Raw genomic sequence first — 24,203 nt, 5'->3', positions numbered from 1 at the left:
AAAAGATAAATTTTAATTATTGTTGAATGGATATAACTCTGTCAAATTAAGTTCTCTCCGGTAGAGTAATTAGGTAGTTATCTCGTTATCTCGTTTGTTACTGCGTTACTAACTTAGCGCTATTATTTATTATCTTTCTTCATCATACAAATATATAATAATTTTACTATCTGTGTGATAATTAAAAACAGTGAGGTAATATAATTTTCTAATAGTTCAAATTAGTGAAAGGATATCTAAAACTTAAGTTCATCTCCCTTGACAAAGACTTGTGTAATACAGTTGAGTTATGTTTAGATCTCTAGGTAAGCAGTATACAGACCTACATGTATCTTAACCTTGACAGAGTCAAGGGCAGAAATGTACGTGCCGATTATTGTAATACAGTATGTTCTGGAAAATGAAAATAAATTCTCGCTGTAGATTTACTTAGAATAATAATATTTTATTCTCATTCAGATTTATTTCTGATAATAATTGTCTCTAGGAAATCCAACATAGGCAACTTTATAATAATTTTTAAACATATATCTGTAAGGTTAGAATATAGCACATTGATAGCGTGGCTGATTTTCATACTTGTGGGTCAGCGTTCGAATCACTTGACCGATATACTGTCGACGGTGGCGATATTTATCATTAAAAACAATTTTCATTAAAAATGGAGGTCCACCCCAAACTCGAACTTCAACAGAGAAAATACACCCTCCCACCATGTCAACACGTGGTGGACACTCTTTTGCACTCTCCCAGGATTAATTATTGTGGGGGTGCAAAAATCTGTTGGACGTATGTAATATGCCGTCCTTAGAATTAAGAATATCTGTATGGACACTATGTGGTATTCCTAACTGAACCATTATCATGGCACTATGTGGATTTCCTGACTGAACCTTAGAATTAAGATTATATATGAATTGTGCCGTCCTTAGAATAAAGATTATATATGTATCCTCTGAACCTTCTGGAATGTCGTTTGGCAATCTAGGGATCCCATGGGTTATGTGCCGTCCTTAGAATTAAGTTAATTAAGTTAATCTTGTGCCGTCCTTAGAACTAAGATTGTATAAAATGCTGAATTATGAAAATATTAACGATATTTTTGCTGCAATTAATTTTTTTTAAATCTGCATAAAAATTCAGCTTGATCTAGAATAAATTATTTGTGATTTTGAATCATTGCAAACACGTACATTTCAAGATAGGTATACATTATCAGTAGAATAAAATTTATTAAGCTCATCCAACAAGCTATGTTCCAATCTTTGGCTACTGTGAAAGATACGGAAGTTAAAACATTCGTATCTCTCTCAGGCGTGATAAAAAAATTAGATCAGAATTAGCTCACGAATACGAAACGAAAACAAAAATTAACACGCACTAAGGCAGTTACAAAAGTTTATGTCTAATCGTGAAAATGAAAACAATGACAAAGTTATTAGTGGAAATAGTAAAGGGGATTTTGAAAATGAAAGTATTGACAACGTCACTGATGAAAATGAACGTTACGGCAATGTCATGGTCAATTATCCTCTTACTTTTATTGTACGTAAGAAATAAAAAATAATTTAACTTGACTTATACAATTTCTTTTCGATAATTTGAATATATCCATGAAGTCGATAATATCATACGTACAGATTTATATTCATATTTTCAATTCTTCAATCAATTAAGTGTCCGGATTGGTCAGTAAGTTTAAAATGTATTCTTGATAATAGCAGAGTAAGATGAAATATCCAGTAAGTACTTGTGGTGTAAATGTATATAAAATATATCCTTTTTGAGCCAGACTAGAGTTTTCAATATATATTTGATAACTGCCATCAATTGCATCACATACAAGATTGATTGCGATTGTTGATGTGATATTTACAATTTCCGGTGAAATATGTCTGCCCCCACCGTACGAATCATTGTTATGTTTGAGAATATTTGATGGCTTGATTAATTTTCTCCATGACTCAACAATTTTAGGAAAGTTTTCATTAAAAAGATCATTAGGTTTTCTTTTAGTTCATTGGTTTCAAAGCCTGGTAATATAAAATTTAATGAACATGCTTTAGTTATTTATAATGATCAAGAAATAATTGCTTATAATATATTCTTTTTCCTATGTTTCTTATCAGAACACTGCCAACATTAATAAGTTTAATTAGAGCTTGATTAGCATAATCAAGGTCTGATGTCATTTGATTGAAATGTTTTATTGTTTCAATGATTTTCGTTTTTAGATAATCATTAGAATATTCAATATTATAATTTTAAATAACTGCTCATAATTCCGCAGATATAATCATATATTCATCATTAATTTTATTAGCCAGTGAGTTGAAACCTTCTTCATAAACAATAATTACACTGGTTTTTAGATTAAAATCATGCATAATAGGAGGGATATAACGTAAATCAGGATTCCATTGCCATATAATATTTCGATATTGTGGTTCATTTATATAAAAGCAAATTCGGTAATATAAAAATCATCTCGTTGAGCTTCTGGCGGTCCTTTATACTCTTGCGCTATATCTGGCCATCCTAAAACAGATCTGATTGACAATTGATAAATATCTACACCATAATCTTGCTGATATATTTCTACCGCAGATGATAAATTGGTTCGTGAACTGTTATAGCTCTTTTGGATTTTCTTATAGATTTGTTTCTACCCTGAATTTCATCATGGATTTGTTCGTTTTGATAACTGCCCGTTGAAATTCTGACAACTTGCCAATCGGGAGTTCCATCATCTTTATTTTTATTTGCAAATACCGGTGGAGTATTTGCTGGTAATCCATCAAATGATTTTGATCTAATATTTGGCCAGCTGTAACATACTCGTAATTCTTTCGCTAAAATTGCGGTTGGGAAGTTAAGTTTTTGATGGAGTTGTATTATCGACAATCTGTTGTAGTAATTCGTTCGGAGTTGACATTTTTTAAATCCGATTATTTAAATCAGACGTGGATTCTATCACAGTCATTGCTTCATTGTAGACTTTAATCATATCCCCGAACTCAAAATCTGATATTTTTCCATCACTAATACTTGTTGATAATAACAAGGATAATTTGAAATATGCTGCCCTCGCTGTGTGTAATTTTATCATATAATCATTCAATTTTGTGTTTGTACATGTGCATATTTTTTGTAATGATATTAATAATACCAGCAATTGTTGTTGCAGCTGAAACACAACCTGTTATAACTGCTGACGTCATCATTGTCATTGTTGACAACATTACGCCGGTTCCAGAAATAACAGCAGACACTGAATAAACAAGCATGTCGACGACAACTACGCGTCTGCAATATTTTTTTTTACCTTTACTATATATTCGTGCTTGATTGTATCTGTAATGTTGCGCTGCTACATCACGGTGAACGTTATATTTAAAGGTAGGTGGTAGTTTACCAACTAATTCAAGACACCAATAATAAATCAAGCCGAGGTTTTTTCTTCGGGTTGTACCAAAAATGTTTCCTCGTCGTTTTGCTTCAACGTAACTAACATATATCCAGAGGATCCAGTTAGTTAAAAACGCCGTGAAATTGTAGTAGATACTATATATGTTGTAACACCAAGTACTGAAAGCCTGTATATACCGGTAACTTCAGCGCGATGTTTAATGGATCTATTGACTGCTGACCATAAAGCTTGTCCAGACGCTACTGTATATAATACACTGTCGGCAACTGTTTTATGTCATAGAGTTCAATATCAATAACATCTGGACTTAAGATCTTTAATGGCTCTATTTATCTTTCTACGAAAATCTGTAAACGCTTGTACATAATTAGAGTATTCAGATCTAAATGTGGCTATTCCATCATTGATTGTAATTAACGAGTTCATCACAGGAATTGTGCTATCATCGACATATTTCTTCGTTGCAGCGTCATGTCATGATTCTGGTTTTCCAAGACCAGTAATTTTATTATTAGTCATATTGAGAGAACCAGTCATTGTATCACCTGCGGTTAATAAATGATCATTTATCTCAGTTCTGATCATGCTGTTGTTGCTGTCTGCATATAATTTAGTTTCAACATCATCATCTGATTTTGGTTTCCTCACATTAATAATTGTATTTGTACTCATACTGAGATCGCCTTACTTAATATATCCAATTCTTCTTATACGTGGAGCAATTTATCCCATGATTGATAGAACTGATTCATATGATTTTTAATTTTACCGTTTTTATTAAACACTACTAAGGTATCTTCGGTTCTATCTGGAACCCACATAATAATATCTGTCAACGGGATATTACTCGTCTTTAATCATCCTTGCTTATCCTGAAATCAACGACTTCAATTTGGTCCACATTTGCAAGACTCAAAAGATTGGCGAGTTAATCTTTGACCTCATCAAGGGTTGCATATTTAGATAAGTCGCCTTACTGAGTTTTACTCAGGCGAGAAGATCTTCCGTAAATATACTATATTGTACTCAGGTTTTAAAAATTATTTTCTATCATTATAACTATCTACGGCAAATATAGGTAAATCTACCTTTTTAATATTCCTTTTGTAGAGAATACTATCATCGCTAAATTTACCAATTGCATAAACTATTTCTTGTTTTGATCCACTACCCTTTTAATACGAGCTTGTTCAATATCTTCAAGTACTTCTTTATCTATGTCAATAAGCTGATTATCATCTACGTTAATAGGCTGAGCAGCATCTACTTCATTTTAAATATCGTTTTTGTTTGTTTAGTTCTTCTTGCTATTTTTTCAGTCTGCTCAGCAGTTTGTTTTAACGTTGGAAGCAGACCTTTGGTAGCCTCTGTAACTCCTTTGTTAATCCTCGTAATTGGTTTAAATAACTGTTCTGTACCTTATGCAAATTCCATCTGAGACTCCTGACGCTCTTGTAGTTGCTGCTTGACAGCATCACGAACAGGGCATATTTTTTAATTGCCTCTAGTCGATCACGAGCTAATTTAGCTGTGTGAGATTCCATTATTGATATAATAATGATTTAATTACTCACATACTTATAGCAGCAGAGAAGGTGCGACCTCAATGAAACGTTCGGCTGGTAAACGAACGCACAAACTTAGAAAAACACGAATTTCAACGATAAAGTAACAAAATAACTAACCCAGTTAGAGGAACTCTTGGTCTGATTAGAAGCTTCGTTTTGACGTTATTGGCCTTAATTTTGTTCCTTGTCGTATGAAGCTTTATTTTTACAAAAATGACGTTCCAGTAAAATATCTGTTCACCCTCCCTACTGCTAAAGCTTTTAAACGTTTTAGATTTTTCTTCGCTCTTTGCCTATAAAAAATGAAATTGCAAAATGCTTTGTATAGCTAACCAATGAGAGTATCTGAGGGCGGAGCTTAGGTTTATCAATCATTCGTGCGGATGTTTCCAAAACGTTTGACGGCACTTAGGGCTATATGAATTTATATTTTCGGTTCATACAAGTGTAAACCAATGAAACGTAAAATGAACAGGTCAATACTACTACTACTACTACTACTACTAATAATAATAATAATAATAATAATAATAATGATAATAATAATAATAATAATAATAAAGGTATGTATCCACTTTTCATCATTCAAACGAATATTCGAGAATTCATACACCAGTGATATGTTTTGACGGACATTTATTTTTTGTAGGACGGAAACACGGCATTGCACATTGCGGTGAAGTTTCATCCCATGCATATGATTGAGAAGCTTGTAACCCTTGGAACGAAAGTCAACCACAAAAATGGCGTCAGTACAATTAATGATACGAATGTCATATCCTGGTTTGTAAGCAATCCGTTTGTGAAGTCAGTCCAAGTGACTGCTTAACTTTTAAAGTGGTCTTTTGCTATAATCCACTGAAGTTTCAATAGAAACAAAAGACAACAACAAAGCAAGTATCACAGAAATGTATACATCCGAAACGTTGGTTACATGCACGTCAAATCGATAAGTGCGAATTTTTCCTCATATTATAATCGGAGTTCTTAAACTGATTATTTATTTCCTATTTCCTACTTACATTTCCTTTCTAAATATCTAACGTATTTTAAGGTATTTCTGACTGTATTATGATTTAGTGTAAACTACATTGCAGATGATCAGTAGGTAACTAGAAATTTGTGGGGAGTTTTCCATTTTTTGTAAATTTCTTTCGAATTAAAGTTATCTTTCATAAATACGGATTAAAAATGTATTGATGTTTGTAAAATATGTACGGTAAGCCTATCATAGTAGATGAAAATATTTAATGTAGAGCACGAGTCGGTTTCCAGGCCTATTTCTTCAGCTGAGCACCAGAGCAACCATTGATAGAGTGCTCGATTCGCTGTCCAAGAGTTGCGAGTTCAAAACCCACTTTGGCTAGTCCGGGTCAGCCGTCTTAGTGTGTTCTTGTGAAAAGCATTTTTTCGCCCATTTCAACAGCATTATATAGCGAATTATGTCTTACAAGTGCCTTTACATATACTGCCTACGATACATTGTAACCTCCTGAGGCCAAATGTTGACCTAGAAGAAAGATTCACTGAGCCTGTAGAATAATGCTTGAAAAACAAGATTCTTTACATTATAGATGTGTCAGATATGCGGTCCCTAGTTTAGTAAATTATATGTTTCATTTCAAATTATTATAAAGTGTTTGGAGCAAACACCTTTGATGTGTTTCTATTTCCAGAAAGGAGAGACGCCATTACACGTAGCTGTTATGCACAACAGACAGGAAGCTATGGAGGAACTCTTAATAAACGGAGCCAATCCAGCCTTGAAGGATAAAGTATATGGAAATTTTCTACTTACCAAAAATGTTTGCATTTCGGAAACAAATATGATTCTTCCTATGCAATAAAGAAACTCGTTTATCTGACTTTCGATAAAATTTTATTCTCTAAGTCCGAATTATGGAAGTAGAGTATATACCGAAATGAGCGCGTTTCTTGTAATTCAGAATTTCGACATCAAATCTCTTACATAAATTGAACCACTCTCGTCACAACTCGCACTATTACAAACCTGTTTTGAGTCTTAGGTCATCTAAACATTCGCACACCGTCTCTGCGCATTTATAATCGATCATTTTGATTGGATCCTACATTACATCTGTAATAGCTGATTGAAGTCTAATCACTACCATGGTTAATAAGGGCCATATTATGGCTGGCGGGCCCATTATGATATATTAGATACAATGAGCAGTCTGTCTCGTGCTGTTATATCGTCCAAACTGAGATCCATCAATGCGAGTAACAATTCCTGATTTTTCGTCCGACGTTATATTCTTAATATTGTCCTCCTGTACTAAAACTCATTACAATACAAATACATTTTGCTGTATGAATGCATCAAAACTTAGTGGCATTTTACTATCAAATATACAAACTTGTGGAAGAGTTATCATCGGATCAAAATTGTTTAAGAATTATATAAAATAATTTTCTCATACTGCCGATATTACAAGAACTTGACAGTAAAAGAAACGCGACATGAAAGTGACAATAGAGATCAAGTAGTTTCTTGTATTAAAGTACCTTAACAGATAAAATATTTGTGCATGCAAAATTTTCCTACATTTTGAAAATCATATATTTTAGTTTTAGTTGTATATAAATGTTTGAGAGACAGAGATAGAAATTCCCTGGAAATCTCAGCTGATTATATGTAATACTGACATTTGTTACTTTTTATTTGTGCATAGTCTGGAAAAACGCCGGGGGAATATGCCAAAGATCCTGACCTGGCTCGTCAGATTAGAACATACAGCGAGTTGCCAGTCGCCATGCAATCAGGGTGGGTGTATTTAAATTGCTTTATATACACCTTTGTGTAATCCAAGCATCGTGTTTTGCATTTCAGCTATTAAGTGTTCCTACTATATCATACCGTGGTTTCTTTGATATGAGCGTTACATCGTTTCCTTATACTCCATTCTTTCTGAGTTGACAGACTTGTATCAAACATTGTTAAATAGACAGATGACATTCCGATAACCAGCAATATATTGATACTGCTTAGTAGACAAATACAGTACATATTTTCAAAAGAATAGCGGCATATTCTGGAAAAGATAATGGAATAAAAGCTTCGAAGAATATTCGCTTTTGGCCTTGAAAACCTACGCATAAAGTGAAATGGAAATGGGCGATGTCATCGGGATCTTAAAGCATGTAACACATAAATGAATACAATAGACAATGTGAGTCAGGAAGACTTTTCGAAAACAAGTCTGATGAAGAATGACATGAAGATTTAAAGAAACACGTTGGTATTGTTTGGACGACGAATATGTCGACTATCTAATCAGACACTGACTATATCGCACAAGGCGTAGTTTTTCAAATATTTCTTGGGTGGAGACGAGTTTTTTGGAACGTGATGGTTAAAACTGCGATGTACAAGTTATGTTATGCATTTTAAGTAGAAAAAACATTAATGTCCAGTTAAAAAATTATACTATTATTGTTTTTTGTTTTTGTTATATAAAAAAAAGATTTTATATCGGGACTCCATTGGCAACGGTGCGTATTATTTTTACTTACCTTGTCGTAAGATCACATGCTATTTTGGAAGATTTTTAAAAATATTGTGTACGCTATCGTAAAGTATCTACATACAGGGGTTGTAACAAATGTATTTGAAGAAGTAAGTTAGTAATTTAATAGTATGTACACAAAGTCACGTGATTTCCTGTAGTAGTTATAAAGATAGATACAAAGAATATGAGTGTTCGTCCACAAAAGATGTTTCCACTCCAACTTCCACAACCACCATTCACATTACTACTGATAATAATAATAATAATAATAATAATAATAATAATAATAATAATTATTATTATTATTATTATTATTATTATTATTATTAATGTTGTTGTTGTTGTTGTCCTATATCCCAGAAGACCAGTATAACCAACACGTTCAGAGAAGAAGTTATTTCAGCAGTGTGAAATTTTTAATGTATGGATAATTTCAGTGAAATCTAGCTAAGAGTTTTCTTCTCATCTCTTATTATGTTATTTTCAAAACATTCCTATTTAGAACAAAACATCTACGTTTTGACCAAATAAATAAATCAATATATTTGAATCAACATTTAGGATTTCATAACCATATAGTCGATCCTAGGAAGATGTTTTATTATAAAATAAATTTCCAGTATCGAGAGAAAAAGCGCTTAACTCAGCGTTAATGTTGGTTGTTTGTTTATTTGTTTGTTTAGTTGGTTGGTTTATTGGGTTTTAAGGAAACCAACTAAAGCTTGATTAATACAAAGACCTCAGCTAGGAGAATATGTTTCGTGAATTCCCCAGTAAAAGTGTCCATAGAGGGCCAAGGGAGTAAAAAGAAAAGATTTAGATTAATGGAAAATGTGGAAATAAATACAATGCAACCAACGAAACTGTGTGATTCCATTTTTCTTTACCCTATCAAACTCCTGTACTTCAAATTATTGTACCAACTTGTTTACACTTTTTACAGTCATCACAATAGACATAGACGTATAAAAGTGTGTATGTCTGACCTTCATATTAGGGTCTTTGATCTTGCAAAATATGCGAAGTGTATTTTCAAGTCAGATTAGAAGAAACTTTTCAAAATGGTCTAACATAATGTCTACTAAAAATGAGGTAAGGACCATATTTCATGAACTCATATCATAGTTTTAATACGAAAATGAAAGATTTTTTAACTCTATACGAAACTGTTCTTCACGAAAATCTTCTTCACAGTGTTGTTTCCTCAAGTAAGTAACTTTATTTCTTACATTTTCGAATCGACACGGGTAAGCAAGTTGTTAAATCTGTTATTTACTTAATGGAATTTTCCTTGTCCTAAATTAATATATCGATGCTACTTCGTTCTACATTTACCACACACCTACGAACAAAGTAATTTCCTGTATACTCCATTTGTACGATTCAACGGTAAGATCATGTGTCTATAATTTGTAACACTTGTCAAGTATATCGGATTTTTCATTAGATTGCGTATTGCACATGTCTTGCATACATGCGCGCTTTTTATTGAATTTAGAAAATATAGAAGTTTTGCAAATGTAATCTACTGTACAACAAGACACGATTCAAGAGTAATGAATTTTAAGCTTCTCTACGGGTACTGCAATACCTGTAAAAATTCTCTGGAAGATTGAAGTCCTATAATTTTCGCAATCTTCGCAGCATGTGCGTTCGTAATCCAACCGTTATGCAGCAGTGCATAGTTTGCTTCAGTTACCTCATGCACATGGTACAGGTTCTACAACCATATCGTCTTGAACGCCCTGTATATAAATACATATATAGAGGTAGACATATACGGTACAATTATGCCAAATAGATTAAGAATCTTTGTGTATAACTTTAGCATTTCCTTTGACTTTGACCGAAATGTTTGTACATGCAGATACATAGTTGCCGAAGATATCAAGATTTGTCCCAAGACCACAAAGATGCCTCTTCAAATGACACGAGCTGGGGTTACTATTTCTAAGCTGGACACAAAGGCGGACCTTCCAATCTTGTTGTACTGTAAGCGGGAAAAGCCAGAGAACAGTTCCGTTAGATTTCTCTTGGAAAAGGGGGACGAAATCGTCAGCGACATATTCCAGTTCAGAGTGAATGATTGTTCAAACAACGTGAAAATCCAAGTAAAGATTCCATTATATGTCAAGATTTCTAAGAAGGAGGAAATAATCGTGAAATTTCAGAAGGGTACTACGAGTGAATTTCAAGAAATGGAGGAACATTCTGATGTAAGTTTCCAATATTATTTTCTGTTTTTGAACTGAGGTGTATATATAGTTTTCGATATACAAGTAAACTTTCATTTCCCGTGTTCCTTAAATAAACGTAGCAGTGACTGCTCAAAGTATACAAAATTAAACTTTTGATTGATTATCAAGGCATAATATACATACATATATATATATATATATATATATATATATATATATATATATATATATATATATATATATATATATATATATATATATATATATATATATATATATAAAGAATACAAATCTTATGGCGAATAACAGTCCTTTCAGGTACACTGGATATTGTAAGGGATCGCTTGTGTCAGAGATTGATTAAGATAAATTGCAATAACCTGACAACGAATTGCTCAGAACTAATTTCTAACTTACCTGAGCGCTTTCTACTCTAAATGAGTCTTTCTCAAAAGGCAAATACAAAACACAGAATTATAGAGGAACTTACAGTGAATCCAAACTAATCCTGAAAAAGTTATATTAAAGTCCAAAAGATTTTTTTTTAAGTTCTGTATAAATTTCAGAGCCAGAAATGTACTGGTCGTCCAGAAATCTTTACGTTTTCAAAATGGCTCGAATAATTCAAACTCCCTCGAATAATTCAAAATAGTTTCAGAATAATATTATAGTGCACAAATTACACTTTCTATTTACACTGAAAAGTCCAAACATATGTTTTTCCTCTCAAATAGTACCTAAGTAGAACATAAATCACTAATGCATGCCCGATGTTACAACAAGAAAATAAGAAACCAGAATGATTCCAAAATAAGGGTCAATCCGATTGCTCAGTTCTCTCCTTATATACACCTTCAAGTATCTGTTATGACTATGTCGTACAATATACCCCACTTGACAGATCGTACTAGTGGCCCATTTCATCCAATAGGAATTAATTTAATTCTTATGAGATACAGCCTGATCGATCTGTCCAATGGGAAGAAGGCCGAATCTCGTAACCAAATTTACTAATAGTTCTATTACTAGTAATTGTCAACATGTACGTGAATATCTATTCATAGATCCAATGCAACTTTCCGCTTTCTCTATATCTTAAAACAGGAACTATGTACGAATGAAATCTAGATATATATCAATCACTACAGTATACAGCCATGAAAAAAGTTGACAAATGTTATAGACAAAATCATGTTCCAGGAGTTGTAATAAATAGATATACATAACAAGGCCCACAAGATTATCAGAATATAGTTTATAATATTATATTGAATTAAATCAAAATTCAACAGGACCCCATTTAACTTTTTTAGACTCCAAGTTGTGACCCCGGGTAAGTGTACCCACATAGACCTTCCTTGGGGCAAGATCAGAAAGTGTAACCTAAAAGTCTTATTCATATGGTATAGTACTGGCCTTGAAAATGACACACACCAGCTTCAGATCTCTACCTTAAAGCCTTTAAAACAATTTATTTAAAAATGTGATTATTCTCAGAAAATGGGCCCATCCCAAGAGTTATAATGAAAATTCTAAAACCACTACCTAGGACCTTATCCAAAAGTTTCAAGCTTGTCATTTGCCTAATTCTAGGTATTTTCCTGTATTTTGCTTTAGATTACACTGAATGTGATGGTTACCCAAGCAGTAGTGTGAAAGCTGTACAGGTGACACTGCCCACATACTTGGTGTAGAAAATTTGGAAGCAGTGTTTGTGAAGACTAGTGTAATTTTGTACAAAGTCTTCCAATATTATTGTGCTTGAAACTAGCTTATTGGCTGGATGATGTGTTGTACAGTTTATCAGAACTTGAGAGTGTTGTTATTCGTTCCTGAGGGTCAAGATCACATATTAAGGTTACAGTTCCTTTAATGTGTTGTTTGTAACTCTGAATCTGATACAGGTATTCGCATGAACAACTGGTAAACCGTTACAGATATGTAATACACGGATGTCACATTTGTCACTTTTATGGTTACCATTTAAAGGTGAGAGGTGGACATTATTATATATCTTGGGGCTGTAACTTGCAAACTTCTGAACATTAAACTTTTTAATAGCAGTACATCACAACTTAACTTTGTCACTAGGCTCACTCATAGATCTGTATTTAAGGCCACGTCTTGGGTGTCGGGTCAACATATTTTTGTGTCTATCCAATCTGTCACCCAGAAGCTGTTGTTACAGATAATAAGTTCGGAAAGTGTCATTTCTATTTATATTTTCACCAATGTTTTCACCATAGATAAACATTATAAAGATTCGTGTAGAAGCTAGCTCTCCAAGTTTCAAAGATATTGGGAGGAAACTGGGTATATTCATGCACGATTACCTAAGGTCATGTCTCGTATGACACACGTATGATCCAATTTTAAGGTCAGTGCAATTCTGCATGGTTTGGCTGTTGTTCCAAAACTGTTTAAATATTGAAAATAAAATATTTTGGATGGTGTATCTTGTTCCACTCTCAAAATCCTGTCTGCAAATTAAGGGACAAAGTCATCTCAAGGCTACTTTCTTGTGATGTCAAGGTTGTTACTTTAAGTCATTAGAAGCAGTTTTATTAAACATTGTACAATTGTACACCTTGACTTATTGTGAATTTCATAGTCTTAGACACAAGGTTGTTGTCACATGCTAATATGCATATATTCCTTGCCAAAACTTGAACTAAAAACCCATATTTAGAGAGATGAAACCATAATAATCTGACAGTGTTTCATACATCACTTTCATGGCCCTGTTTATTTATTAAAGTATTCTATTCAAGTTTTGTATCCAGGCTATAGCTCTGTCTGGACAGTGACAGAGAATGTATTGCATACAATGTTTATGTCATATGTTAAGGTCAAGGTAAGAACACTTCTTGTGTCATGTTAAATTATGATATGACCGTTCATGCGTTTTTACATTCATCTTAATTTGGGAAAAATTAAATTAACACTATACCCATGCATCCTACTGTTAATATATGCTTGTCTAGACCATACCTTTGTGACAGCTTTCATGACATTCTGCCAATGTATATATGATGAATACAGTGTGTCACATGCCTTATACTGGCTCCACTGATACTAGGTTAAGTTAATAGCAAAGTAAGGTAAAATGTAATTTTTTATTGTTTTCATTTTCTTGACGACAATTTGCACACAACGGAAGATAATTTTATGCAACTTGATCAAGTTATATATCTTAATTAGAGATACGAGAGTCACAGCTTCACTGTCAATGTGCCCCTTTAAATTACTTCTTACGACCACTAGTCCCAGACGGTCGATTATTTTCCGTCTATTGTATCAAGACCATTTATTATTGTATCTTGTTATTTTCTCGATGGATCTCTTACATTTTCTGCACATTCTAACTCACTTTATTTGAGGTTATCAAGTGTCAAGTGTCAATCGTGTTTTGTGCATCTTGTGTTTTGTGCATTCGTACGGTAAACAAACAGACTCAGGGAAGTAACGATTAAGCAATTATTTGACACGCAATTAGGTGACACATTCCATATTAATGTGTTCATTGCATAGCGGGCAGTATTAACTGTATATACAAGCTAGTAACTTTGACGTTTAGCCATTTATTATCTACATAGCTTCTAAAATTGGAAACAAAGTAAGGTAAGACGTGAAGTACGTAATCCACTTGGTAACATTTTGTCTGAAAATCTTCCTGACTATGGTCAATCTCCAGGGACGATAAAGTGTTGATTTGAGTCTTATCAAACCAGAAAATTTGGTAGAATTTAGTCAAACATTACATTTCCATGCTACACATGTTTTGGTTCACTCAGCAAATTTGTTAAATTATCGTGACAAAATAGAAGTTTGACATCTGTTAGAATCTGCGCAATGCTGGTGTTTAGCAAGTTAAAGTTATGGAACAGATACTTTAAAGATACCAAAACCAAAATCGCCATATGTTTCTTAATAATAAGAACTGATCAAAGCGTAAACTTTATTTCCAGTGTAAGACATTTTACATAAAATCAGTTTTGAAAAGAATAACTCGTTAATTTATTTTTAGAATTGTAAATAAAAGTTTAAATAATAAAATTAAATTAGCAAATAAATTGAATTTTCAGAAAACCTGAACGAATTAAACTTATAATTTTGACAACCATGCTGACAGATGAATTGTATTTGAGACAAGTGGTAGGTAGGGCATGTTATTAGTATTATAATAATTAGTCTCGTTTTTGTAAATACATACATACATACATACATACATACATACATACATACATACATACATACTCTGAAGCCTTCATCTACACTATTGATATAACAGGCAGGGAGACTTTGAGTGGGATGCCAACATCCGGGCAAGATATTTATTGAGAGGGCCAGTAAACATATAACACATTGACTTAAAAAACCAGAAACTCTTAAGTGGACTTAAGTAATTGTGTAAATCAATGTTCTCCTGAAAGTCTTTGGCACCAGTGTCTGACTTTGCAATTGGTGCCGTTCTGAGTTTTCATTCGTAAACCAGAAAGAACTTCTGTAATATATCATATTTCCCTGAGTCCTTGAAGCCGAAACATACAACAATTGCCATTTCACTTATGTACAATTATACGTACTTTTTATTGTCAGAAACATACAACCACTTTCATAAAATACAACCGTAAACCATAAGCACATTTTACGTAACTTCTTATCTCTTGAGCCAAAGAGTAAAATCAATGTCACTGCCTCCTATTTATCCATGCAAGAGTCAGCTACTTACGTTTACTTTCATTAGGTCACAGAATTCATATGCATGAATGTAATTAGTTGCACAAAACAATAAAAGACCGTAAACACGAATGTGTTGTGCAGTGAGTAAAAGCAAAAAGAAATAAATACATGAGTATGTCATGATAAAAGCTGCAATTACCTTTCAGTTTCGTTTATTGATCTGAGAAACGAATATCTAACTTGATAGCAACGCTCTTCCGGTTAGTCTTTTCGTTTTAACAAAGAGTTTCGTTTAGCTTGACAACAGCCAGTTGCCAGCCTACTCTTTTGAGTTTTGGCAATCACGATTTCAATACGATAGATTATTATTATTATACAGGAGAATAAAGTATGTGTCGACAATGATGTCATAGCAACTAAGCGCTCAACCAGCATCTAATACTACTAAACGGGCCAGCTAAATTGGGCAAAACGGCAATTTTTAAGTTCATATAACCAGCTGTGCGAAACGTGAATATGATAGCACATTTTATGGACTATTTGATTTGACGTGTAAAATAATATCACTTCCGTTCAAACTTCCGCTTCTGCTGCTTGGTATTGTTGCCTCCGTTGTTGTTGTGATTGTTATTTTTTATTATTGTTATAATAATAATAATAATTATTATTATTATTATTATTATTATTATTATTATTATTATTATTCGCCATGCTAGATTACATACTGCCCTCTACAACTGGACATGAATCCAGGTTCTAAAGAGGAGCTTGTGGTCCTGTCACGTCTCAGAAAGGAAGAATACACTGTTGGCGCTGGTGGGTCCAGTATCCATTCCAAAATGGATGAGAATTTCATCATTGACATACCACGTGGTACTTTTAACAAAGGCACAAAACTTGCAATGAAGGTAAGATGAGAGAATATGAATGATAATGACGATGACGGCGATGACAAAGTGGTATTGACTTTAGTTTTCTTTCTTCATTTTCTCTCTTCCTCCGTCCTTTTCTTCATCATCGTCTCATCCTTTCATTCTTCTACTTTTTCTGTTTTATCAATTTTCTCTCTGTATGTAGTGTAGCAACTCCAAAATCGATACGATATTTTAAGAAACTATTGCTTATAACATATATATTAAAATCAAGTCAGACTACGTAACGGCTGGTATCTCACTGAAATACTCTTGCGATTTGAATGTGGCACACAATATATATTTCTTTTTATGAACAGTGTTGCGCACTTTCTCGTGGTAAAGACAACAAAAGCATATGTACCATTAAGCAATCAGAGAGATATCAAATTTAAAGATACAATAGTAAAGGAAGAGAATACGCAGCTTAAAATGCCTTAGGTAAAAACGCCTATTCGTAGAAGCTACATTTAAATAGCATAAAAATCAGATGCAGACTGCTCTTGAACACTAGACATAACAGAAAGAATGAAAGACGTGTAGATTGACATCATGGCAGAGAAAATATCCAAGAATTGTCGATTGACATTATGACAGAGAAATTATTTAAAACGTGCTGATCGACATCACGGCAAATAATTATTTACAGGCCATTGACATTGGTAGGCAATCACTCAATTACCAAGCGTAATCTGTCAATCACATTGTCACATTATGAGCAAGTTCAACAATTCAAATACATCTGATATCGAGCAATTTTCCTCAGCTGTAGCACATACCCTTTATATAGTGGTGCATTCGTCTCTGATAGATTCTTCAGCGTCAATTTCATTTTCTTCTATCCTTAATACTTAGGATGCAGATCACGACATAGGAGTTTATAGAAAATGTCAAGGTCTTAAATATTAGTTTTTACGACTCTCATCATAGATGTATGCCAAATTCAAATGTACGTAAATTTTCTAATGTTATACTTATACTGTCCCTGACTATCCAATCAATAAGTGCCGTTCGACCAATTTGCGTTATAAAAGCCAAATCGTAGTGTACTGAGAGAGGGGGGGGGGTTGACCCATCGTTCCTTTTTAGAGTTTTCGATGTTCTGTGTATCCAGGGACAGACAAATCGATCTGTAATAGATATGCTTGTTGTTTCCCTGACTATACCTAAACCAGTTCTCATTCTTCCATGAATTCTACTACCTCTGCTAATCTGCTGTCATCCGTAGTCTTTTTCTTGCCTAGCGCTGTTCTTTTCTCGTCTGTAAGGCACTGTTGTGATACCACAGGTATCTAATTTTCAAATGACCAATCCTCCTCTCCGTAGAAGACGCTGAAATCAACTTCACATCTCCGCTTGCGTATGTACTATCAAGTTCGTTAATACCTAACTATTAATATTATCTTTCTTTTCTTCACATTCAAACATACCGGACACTGACAGAATAACAAAGTTAGACCCTTTTATGAAGTCGGCCAGTATAAAGAGATATGGTCAGTATTATAATTGTCTTATTTTAACTAATATACCTGGCCAGTCTAGAATGGAAATCATGTTACGGAGAAGATGGTTATATGTTGTATTCATTATCGTGTAGATATATGAAACACGTGAAAGTCAACAGTTGGCTGAAGAGGGTAAAAACATGACAAGCAAAAATGCTGAAAATCGAGTTCTTTTGACGGATGTATTTCATATCTCCATCGAGGGAAAGCAACCCACCAAAAAGGTCACAATACGGATACCGTCATATGAGGTGAGAGCAACGGAAATAACTTCATGGTATTATATTTTTTTAAAAAAAAGACATAATCGACAGATTTATTGATTTCTTTACGCTTTTGTGGTTGGCTTTGAATTGTTTCATTGTCAATTGATTTCATCCATCAATCATGTTTGTCCTCTGGTTTAATTTCATAAAATATTTTGTTAATGCGAAAATTTCTTCTAAAAGTAGGAAGTCACTTTATAATTTCAAATGAAAACAAGGTATTTTGTCACAAGCAGACAAGAGTGTTATGTGAGGTCTTTTTGAAGTGAAAATTATTCTTCTATTGCTCGTTGATAGCATAATAATCTTTTAAACCATACGCGAATCACTCTTAATGTCTAACATTTAAGTGTACTGTGGTATTAGAAGGAGCAAAGACCTTAGTTTCCGTCCAGACAACTAGTCAGAACCAGTAGGTCAGTATGTATATCTTGCTGTGATTGGAATTTTGCACCAGTTGACTACCAGTTGTGAATATTTGTTATCCGTCGAGCTGTAAATTGGTACGGGAAAACAGCAGTGTGGCAACGGTGCTAGAAATCAAACATTGTTCAAAAGCAATAAACGTTGTCCATTATTTTCAAAGAACAATAAAAGGAAATAAAAATTCCCTTCATGGAAAAAAATGAAAGCACTGACATTAATTAGTTTTCCAATAACAGAGAAACATCTAAGTACCTTAACCGTAATAAACGAGCGAGACCATTCTGTTTTCTCACCACAGAAAAGGCTACCAGGATTTTACTGATATTTGTTTCGTTCGTTTTCATCTGCATTGGTATGATGTAATACACAAACGGTACGCAGCTATTATTTATTAGGTCATAGTTTTGTAGCTGTATATATGGATATGTTCACATTCTGCAATTGTGAAGAGTTCAACATATACCAGTGAAACATGTAGTACGATTCGTGAAAAGATCAGATGTATTAAAGATCATCACCATCTCTAGCTAGGTCTGTTCTTTGTGTTGTTTTTTTCGTTTAGCATTGTACAGAAAGTGTTTACCGTTGCGAAATATTTTGATTATGCCCTTCTGCTTCCAAAGACATTTGTAATAGTCCCAATTTGTTCATACGTTCATACATATGTTATATCCTCTCCTACTATAAGGCCGTACAGAATGAGAGATTCAATATCTTTACTCATGCGCCCACATACTTAACAATAAAGTACTACAACGGCATTATTTAGGCTTCTCACCTCGGAGCCCAGAAAAATGTCGCAGATAGAGTGGGTGGTTTCCGGGTTTCAAGTATATCTTGACCATCCCATCCCACGTCCACTGTCTTAAACAAACGTTGGGATATTTTGTTACCGTTCATTTAATCAACCGTTTATGGGTCCATTAAATCTTGACCTGCGACATCGAACATGTTTGTGCGAGTATGGGTGGTCTTGGTTGGGCAGTTGATATCTATTCAAATAGGATATCATTGGCTCTATTTTAAAATCTTTTAATAGGCTCACAAGTTATTATAGATTTTATGAGTTAGTTATTTAAATGTGTTCGTTTGAGGCCCATTGTCAATACCAGATTTATTTTCAATAGAACAAGGTCAAGAGTGACGATGTGGTCATAGTAACAGGAGATGAGAAAAATCTCATGGACGAAACATTTCTCGAAATCATCCCAACGAAACCTAAGTATGACAACGGAAACATTATTTTTGAGGTCGAACATTTCAGCATGTAAGTAGTTTTCTTTTCATCCTGACATGTATGTATTTGTATCTACATGAATTAAATTTTTTGTCACAAAAATACACGTGATCAGTGGCATCCCACAATCATGCTCCTAACACTGACACCCGCACTTTCAAATATGTATATAAGTTGTTACACATAGTATTTTGGTTTTAATAAGGTCCACTCGCATACATGTTTAGTTCTTTTATACATGTTTCCTGAGTGGTTTCAAGTTAACTCAATAAACCAATACAATCTATCACAATAACAAATATAAAGAAAACTTATTTTAAAGGCGTTTTTTTTATTACCTCTTGGTACTTCACTTATTTTTATTTTTTTGTCTTCGTCTTGAGAGTAAAGATTGAAATGCGACAGACAGACGGCAAAATTAAAATGAAAGTGGGATAAATATGAATATTTTATTTTTTCTTCTGGAAGCTTTGTTGGGGCCCCGAAGAAATCAGAACTTCTCAAACATGTCTCTGACCCGATTGCTGCATCTCTAGGCAGGAAAAGGCAGTGCGTTTTCTTCTGCATGATGCAAATAGTTACGATCGATGAGTATCTAGCGATAGTGGAGTGTACCACAACGGAAAATAGCCGAAAAAGGCGAGAATTCTGGAGAGGCAATGGATTTTTAGAACAAAACATGACTGAATCTGGAACCTTTATGGTTGAACCTAGTCAAGAGTTTCAGGTTGGTTTAATTGGCGCGGACACGCAGAATATGTACTCGGAAAATTTGAGCTTTGAAATGTAAAGAGATAGACACATTCGGTCAGACATATTCCAGACAACATTACACCTGTCATGCATCAACGTTAGACATCATTTATCTTAAAACTTCAAAAATGATGTCCTATATAATCCTGTAAGTTATTTATTTTTACTTTTGCAATAATTAAAATGACTTTATGCACCCTTCACCCAAAAGAAAATATTAATTTACACCTGTTTGAAGACTTAGATGGTACATGTTCCCTTTTATGCCTTAATGAAATTCAACAAGTATATAGAAACTTGTTAAGTACTGATATGGTCATTACAAATAATTATTGTATCATAGACTGTACGCGATAAATTTAATGAACATGAGTATAGTGAGTCAGGAAGGGTAGGGTGGCCGTGGGGTTCCAGCTCTTTTAAGGCCATGATGGTGGGACGGTTTAACAGACAGAACCTTAGTTTCACACTTCTTCGATTGCACCGTGAAGAAGGTAAGTGGGCTTATAGCACAGGGATGCAGTCAAGCCTCATAGTAACAATAACTGTTTTACAGGCAGTTCTTCCAGATTCATTACGTATCCGGATACGGGAACGCTATCTTAATATTATGAACTTGCAATACATTTTAGGTAATCTTCAGCGGGAATGTCAAAGTAATTGGTGATGCTGGACAGAAACGACTTATTTTTCTGCGCAACAATACAAGTTCCCAACCGTACAATATCAGTCTGAAAGAAAAGCAAAAAGCCGCAGGAGGAGCGATAGACATTCTTAAAATTGTAAGAGATGACAAAGATGGTTCAAAGATGGATATGCAAGTGACAAGCCTGCCAGTCAAACTAGAAAATACACGGAAGTCCAGTAGATATCAGCCTATAGTTTTAATCATTAACATATTTTTCCTATGACATGTTACTCTTATGAATATATCTTTTGTGTTTTATGTAACGTCATAATCAATATAGCGCCATTTGAATTCCCACAAGTTTCTAATCCAATATATGCATCTTGTATCAGTAGAGAAAAGGAATTAATATTTCTGCAAAGTAAATAATGGTTTCAAAAGATGGTGCACACTTTTTATAAACATTTTAAATGAATCTAGAAGATAGATTTGCATCTTTAATACCAAATTTTCGACCGAATTTATTATTTTTATGGCTCTAAGACATTTTACCATCAATCGAATTGTGAAATATAGGAAAAGAATAGAAATTACATTACTAACTGGATAAGATATTAATGTATTTTTTTCCAAGTTAATGTATCATCTTCTATATACCTCTTAAATAATTCCGAAATTATAGTAAATCATTTAAAGTCATCATATCAATTTCCATTCTTACTCATGGAATCAGCTTAATGAATGTTCTTTATTAATTTCATTTTTTCAGAACCCCGCTTCATGATTCTTAAACCTGAAAGCTTGAAAGTTCTCGGGCAGGCATTGACAAGAACACAAGGGAAGCAACTCGGCACTCAGTTGGGTCTTGACCTGGAAACTATTAGAAGAATTCGCCTAGAAAGCCATAGAAACTCTGGTTACACTAATTACAAGATTATTGAAATGTGGATAAACAGAGCAACGGATTGGTGGAAAAACGTAAGCGAGACAACAGAGTCCACTCTGATTAATGCGCTCACTGCCATTGGCAGGCAGTCGCTTGCTGACGTATTAATCCGCGTTAAAGAAAAAGAACGAGTTCTTTGCGAAGACGACTTTAAAGACTCGTAATCGTACAAGAATGTCATTTACTTTGCTGCTGGTTATCTTCGTGGAAAGGTTAGATTATTTGTATGTACAATCAATTAAACTTTCGGCGATAAATCAATTCTATGAAAATGTGATCAAAAGTTAATTTCAAAGCAGGGGATCATGCACCACGATAACAGCCCAAAATATATATACTGCACACTTTCAAGATTGGAAGCTCAATAATTTGACACTGTGTTTTGATCATGTGATATTCTGAAGCATATTTATGGGACACCACAAAGACAACAAAGTAAATAAATGTCCTTCTTACTGCAATCAATGTGATTATTCTAGAAACATTAGCCCTCGGCGCTTGGGGTTAATGACAAATGTTTGAGGATAGATAGTTGGTAAAAAATAGTACAAGTTACAAGAGGATTACTTGACTTTAAACATTATATAAATCATCTTGTATGTATTGTGTTTTTGTAAACAAAGTACATTCACAGGCCATGCTTTGTTGCTTACGACAATTATTAACAAGGCACCAAAGAAGTACATAAACAAATCGGACCAATTCCAGTTCACAATTATTCTGAGGACAATCTGTACAAAGAAACCATAAGAATTAATTAGTGTTAACTAGCTACAATACATGTATATAATTTTGGCTCGACAGTAACTCGGTTTTGGCCAAAAATTATCACGGAATTTATTCTGAATTACAATAGCATTGTTACATACTTCATCTACCAAGTATCTAAAGAACATAATTCTTCTGTATGAAAAGTATAACTTATACCCTTCTTCGATACAACCCTATTCTTCGACAGTAGCGATGATGTTGGATTCAATATATCAAGGTCATACATTCGGATTTCTTTTCTTCTTGGTATTCTCAATATTCCTTTTGAATGAACTCAACTGGTTTTGTTTGTAATTGTTGTTTTATCTCCCGTGACCTATCGACCTACTTATTTCTGCATTTTGATAAGTTGAAGGTCTATATTGATTTCTTTTTTATTTTCTTCATCAATCGATAAAATGTTGGATGGATGGAATATCATAACTAGTCGCATAGACTGGAGAAAAACACATATAACAATGGTGTAAATATGTTTATCTTAATCTGTATTCATGACAATGGAATTTCCTCATGTAAACCTGGTCTACCCGATGTTTTACAATGTATTGTAATTTTATTAACAGATTTTATCTCTTTGACAACTTGGAGTTATCTAGAAATGACCGTTTTCTGTCATAGCTTTTTATATAATGTAGTTTACTTGAGACATTATTCATTCTTGCATTATCTTCTTTAGCAAAATATGTCTTATTGTTGTGTTCAGTATTTCATTTTGGTGGAATTATTTATTCAGAATAGTATTCACTCGAAATAAAAAGTGCTCATCAATAATATTCTTGGACTGAAACATTAATTTTGGAATTATAATGAATTGAGACAAGAACATCTTTTTAAATTGTGATATATTAAAATAATGTTAGTACATTATCATACTTCATGCCATTAGTACATAACCACGTTTGAGACTACAGCCATATCAACACATTCAGCATTCGAACTTATTTGGAATACCACTGGAATTCAGTTGGAACTTGATACAATTGAACATGTGATTAAACTTTTGAGTCTATTTGGGAATTAATTCACAATACGGATTTCTTTTAAAACTTTCACTTTGTATTCTAGGAAAATAAATTATATGTTAAAATTTACAAAACGTATTCCTTTTCTCTTTTCTGTTACTTTGTTTAAGACCACAGATTCGTAACAGTTCATCATATTGACGGAAAGATATTATGGCATGAGTGCATCTCGTTTAACAACTTAAACATATGTATTTGCTTAAGTAATTAGGTGATAAACGTACAGACACAGCAAAATGAAAAATGTGTTCATTACTGATTGGATTAGTAGATAATACGATTTAGAATCAATGAAATATTGCATATAGTATTTACATGTGTAAAACGTT

General features: G+C 33.5%; 1 protein-coding gene across 1 annotated transcript in view; it reads left to right on the top strand.

Moving 5' to 3' along the window:
* LOC149801429 (uncharacterized) overlaps positions 1-23,948 on the top strand; it is a 41,355-nt gene extending 17,407 nt beyond the window's left edge. The window contains exons 6-15 of the mRNA XM_089955556.1: positions 5,648-5,746; positions 6,675-6,773; positions 7,692-7,783; positions 10,396-10,744; positions 16,126-16,317; positions 17,918-18,076; positions 19,645-19,784; positions 20,223-20,481; positions 21,140-21,371; positions 21,905-23,948. Coding sequence (XP_089811682.1) covers positions 5,648-5,746; positions 6,675-6,773; positions 7,692-7,783; positions 10,396-10,744; positions 16,126-16,317; positions 17,918-18,076; positions 19,645-19,784; positions 20,223-20,481; positions 21,140-21,371; positions 21,905-22,245 — 1,962 coding nt within the window. The 3' untranslated portion in view covers positions 22,246-23,948. The remainder of the gene's footprint in view (positions 1-5,647; positions 5,747-6,674; positions 6,774-7,691; positions 7,784-10,395; positions 10,745-16,125; positions 16,318-17,917; positions 18,077-19,644; positions 19,785-20,222; positions 20,482-21,139; positions 21,372-21,904) is intronic.
* The last annotated feature ends 255 nt before the right edge of the window (positions 23,949-24,203 follow it).

Source organism: Sinohyriopsis cumingii, chromosome 4, assembly GCF_028554795.1.
Source record: "Sinohyriopsis cumingii isolate HCF-2022 chromosome 4, ASM2855479v2, whole genome shotgun sequence".
NCBI lineage: Eukaryota > Metazoa > Mollusca > Bivalvia > Unionida > Unionidae > Sinohyriopsis > Sinohyriopsis cumingii.
The sequence above is the reverse complement of the archived record's forward strand: the minus strand, read 5'-3'. Positions and strand labels throughout refer to the sequence as shown.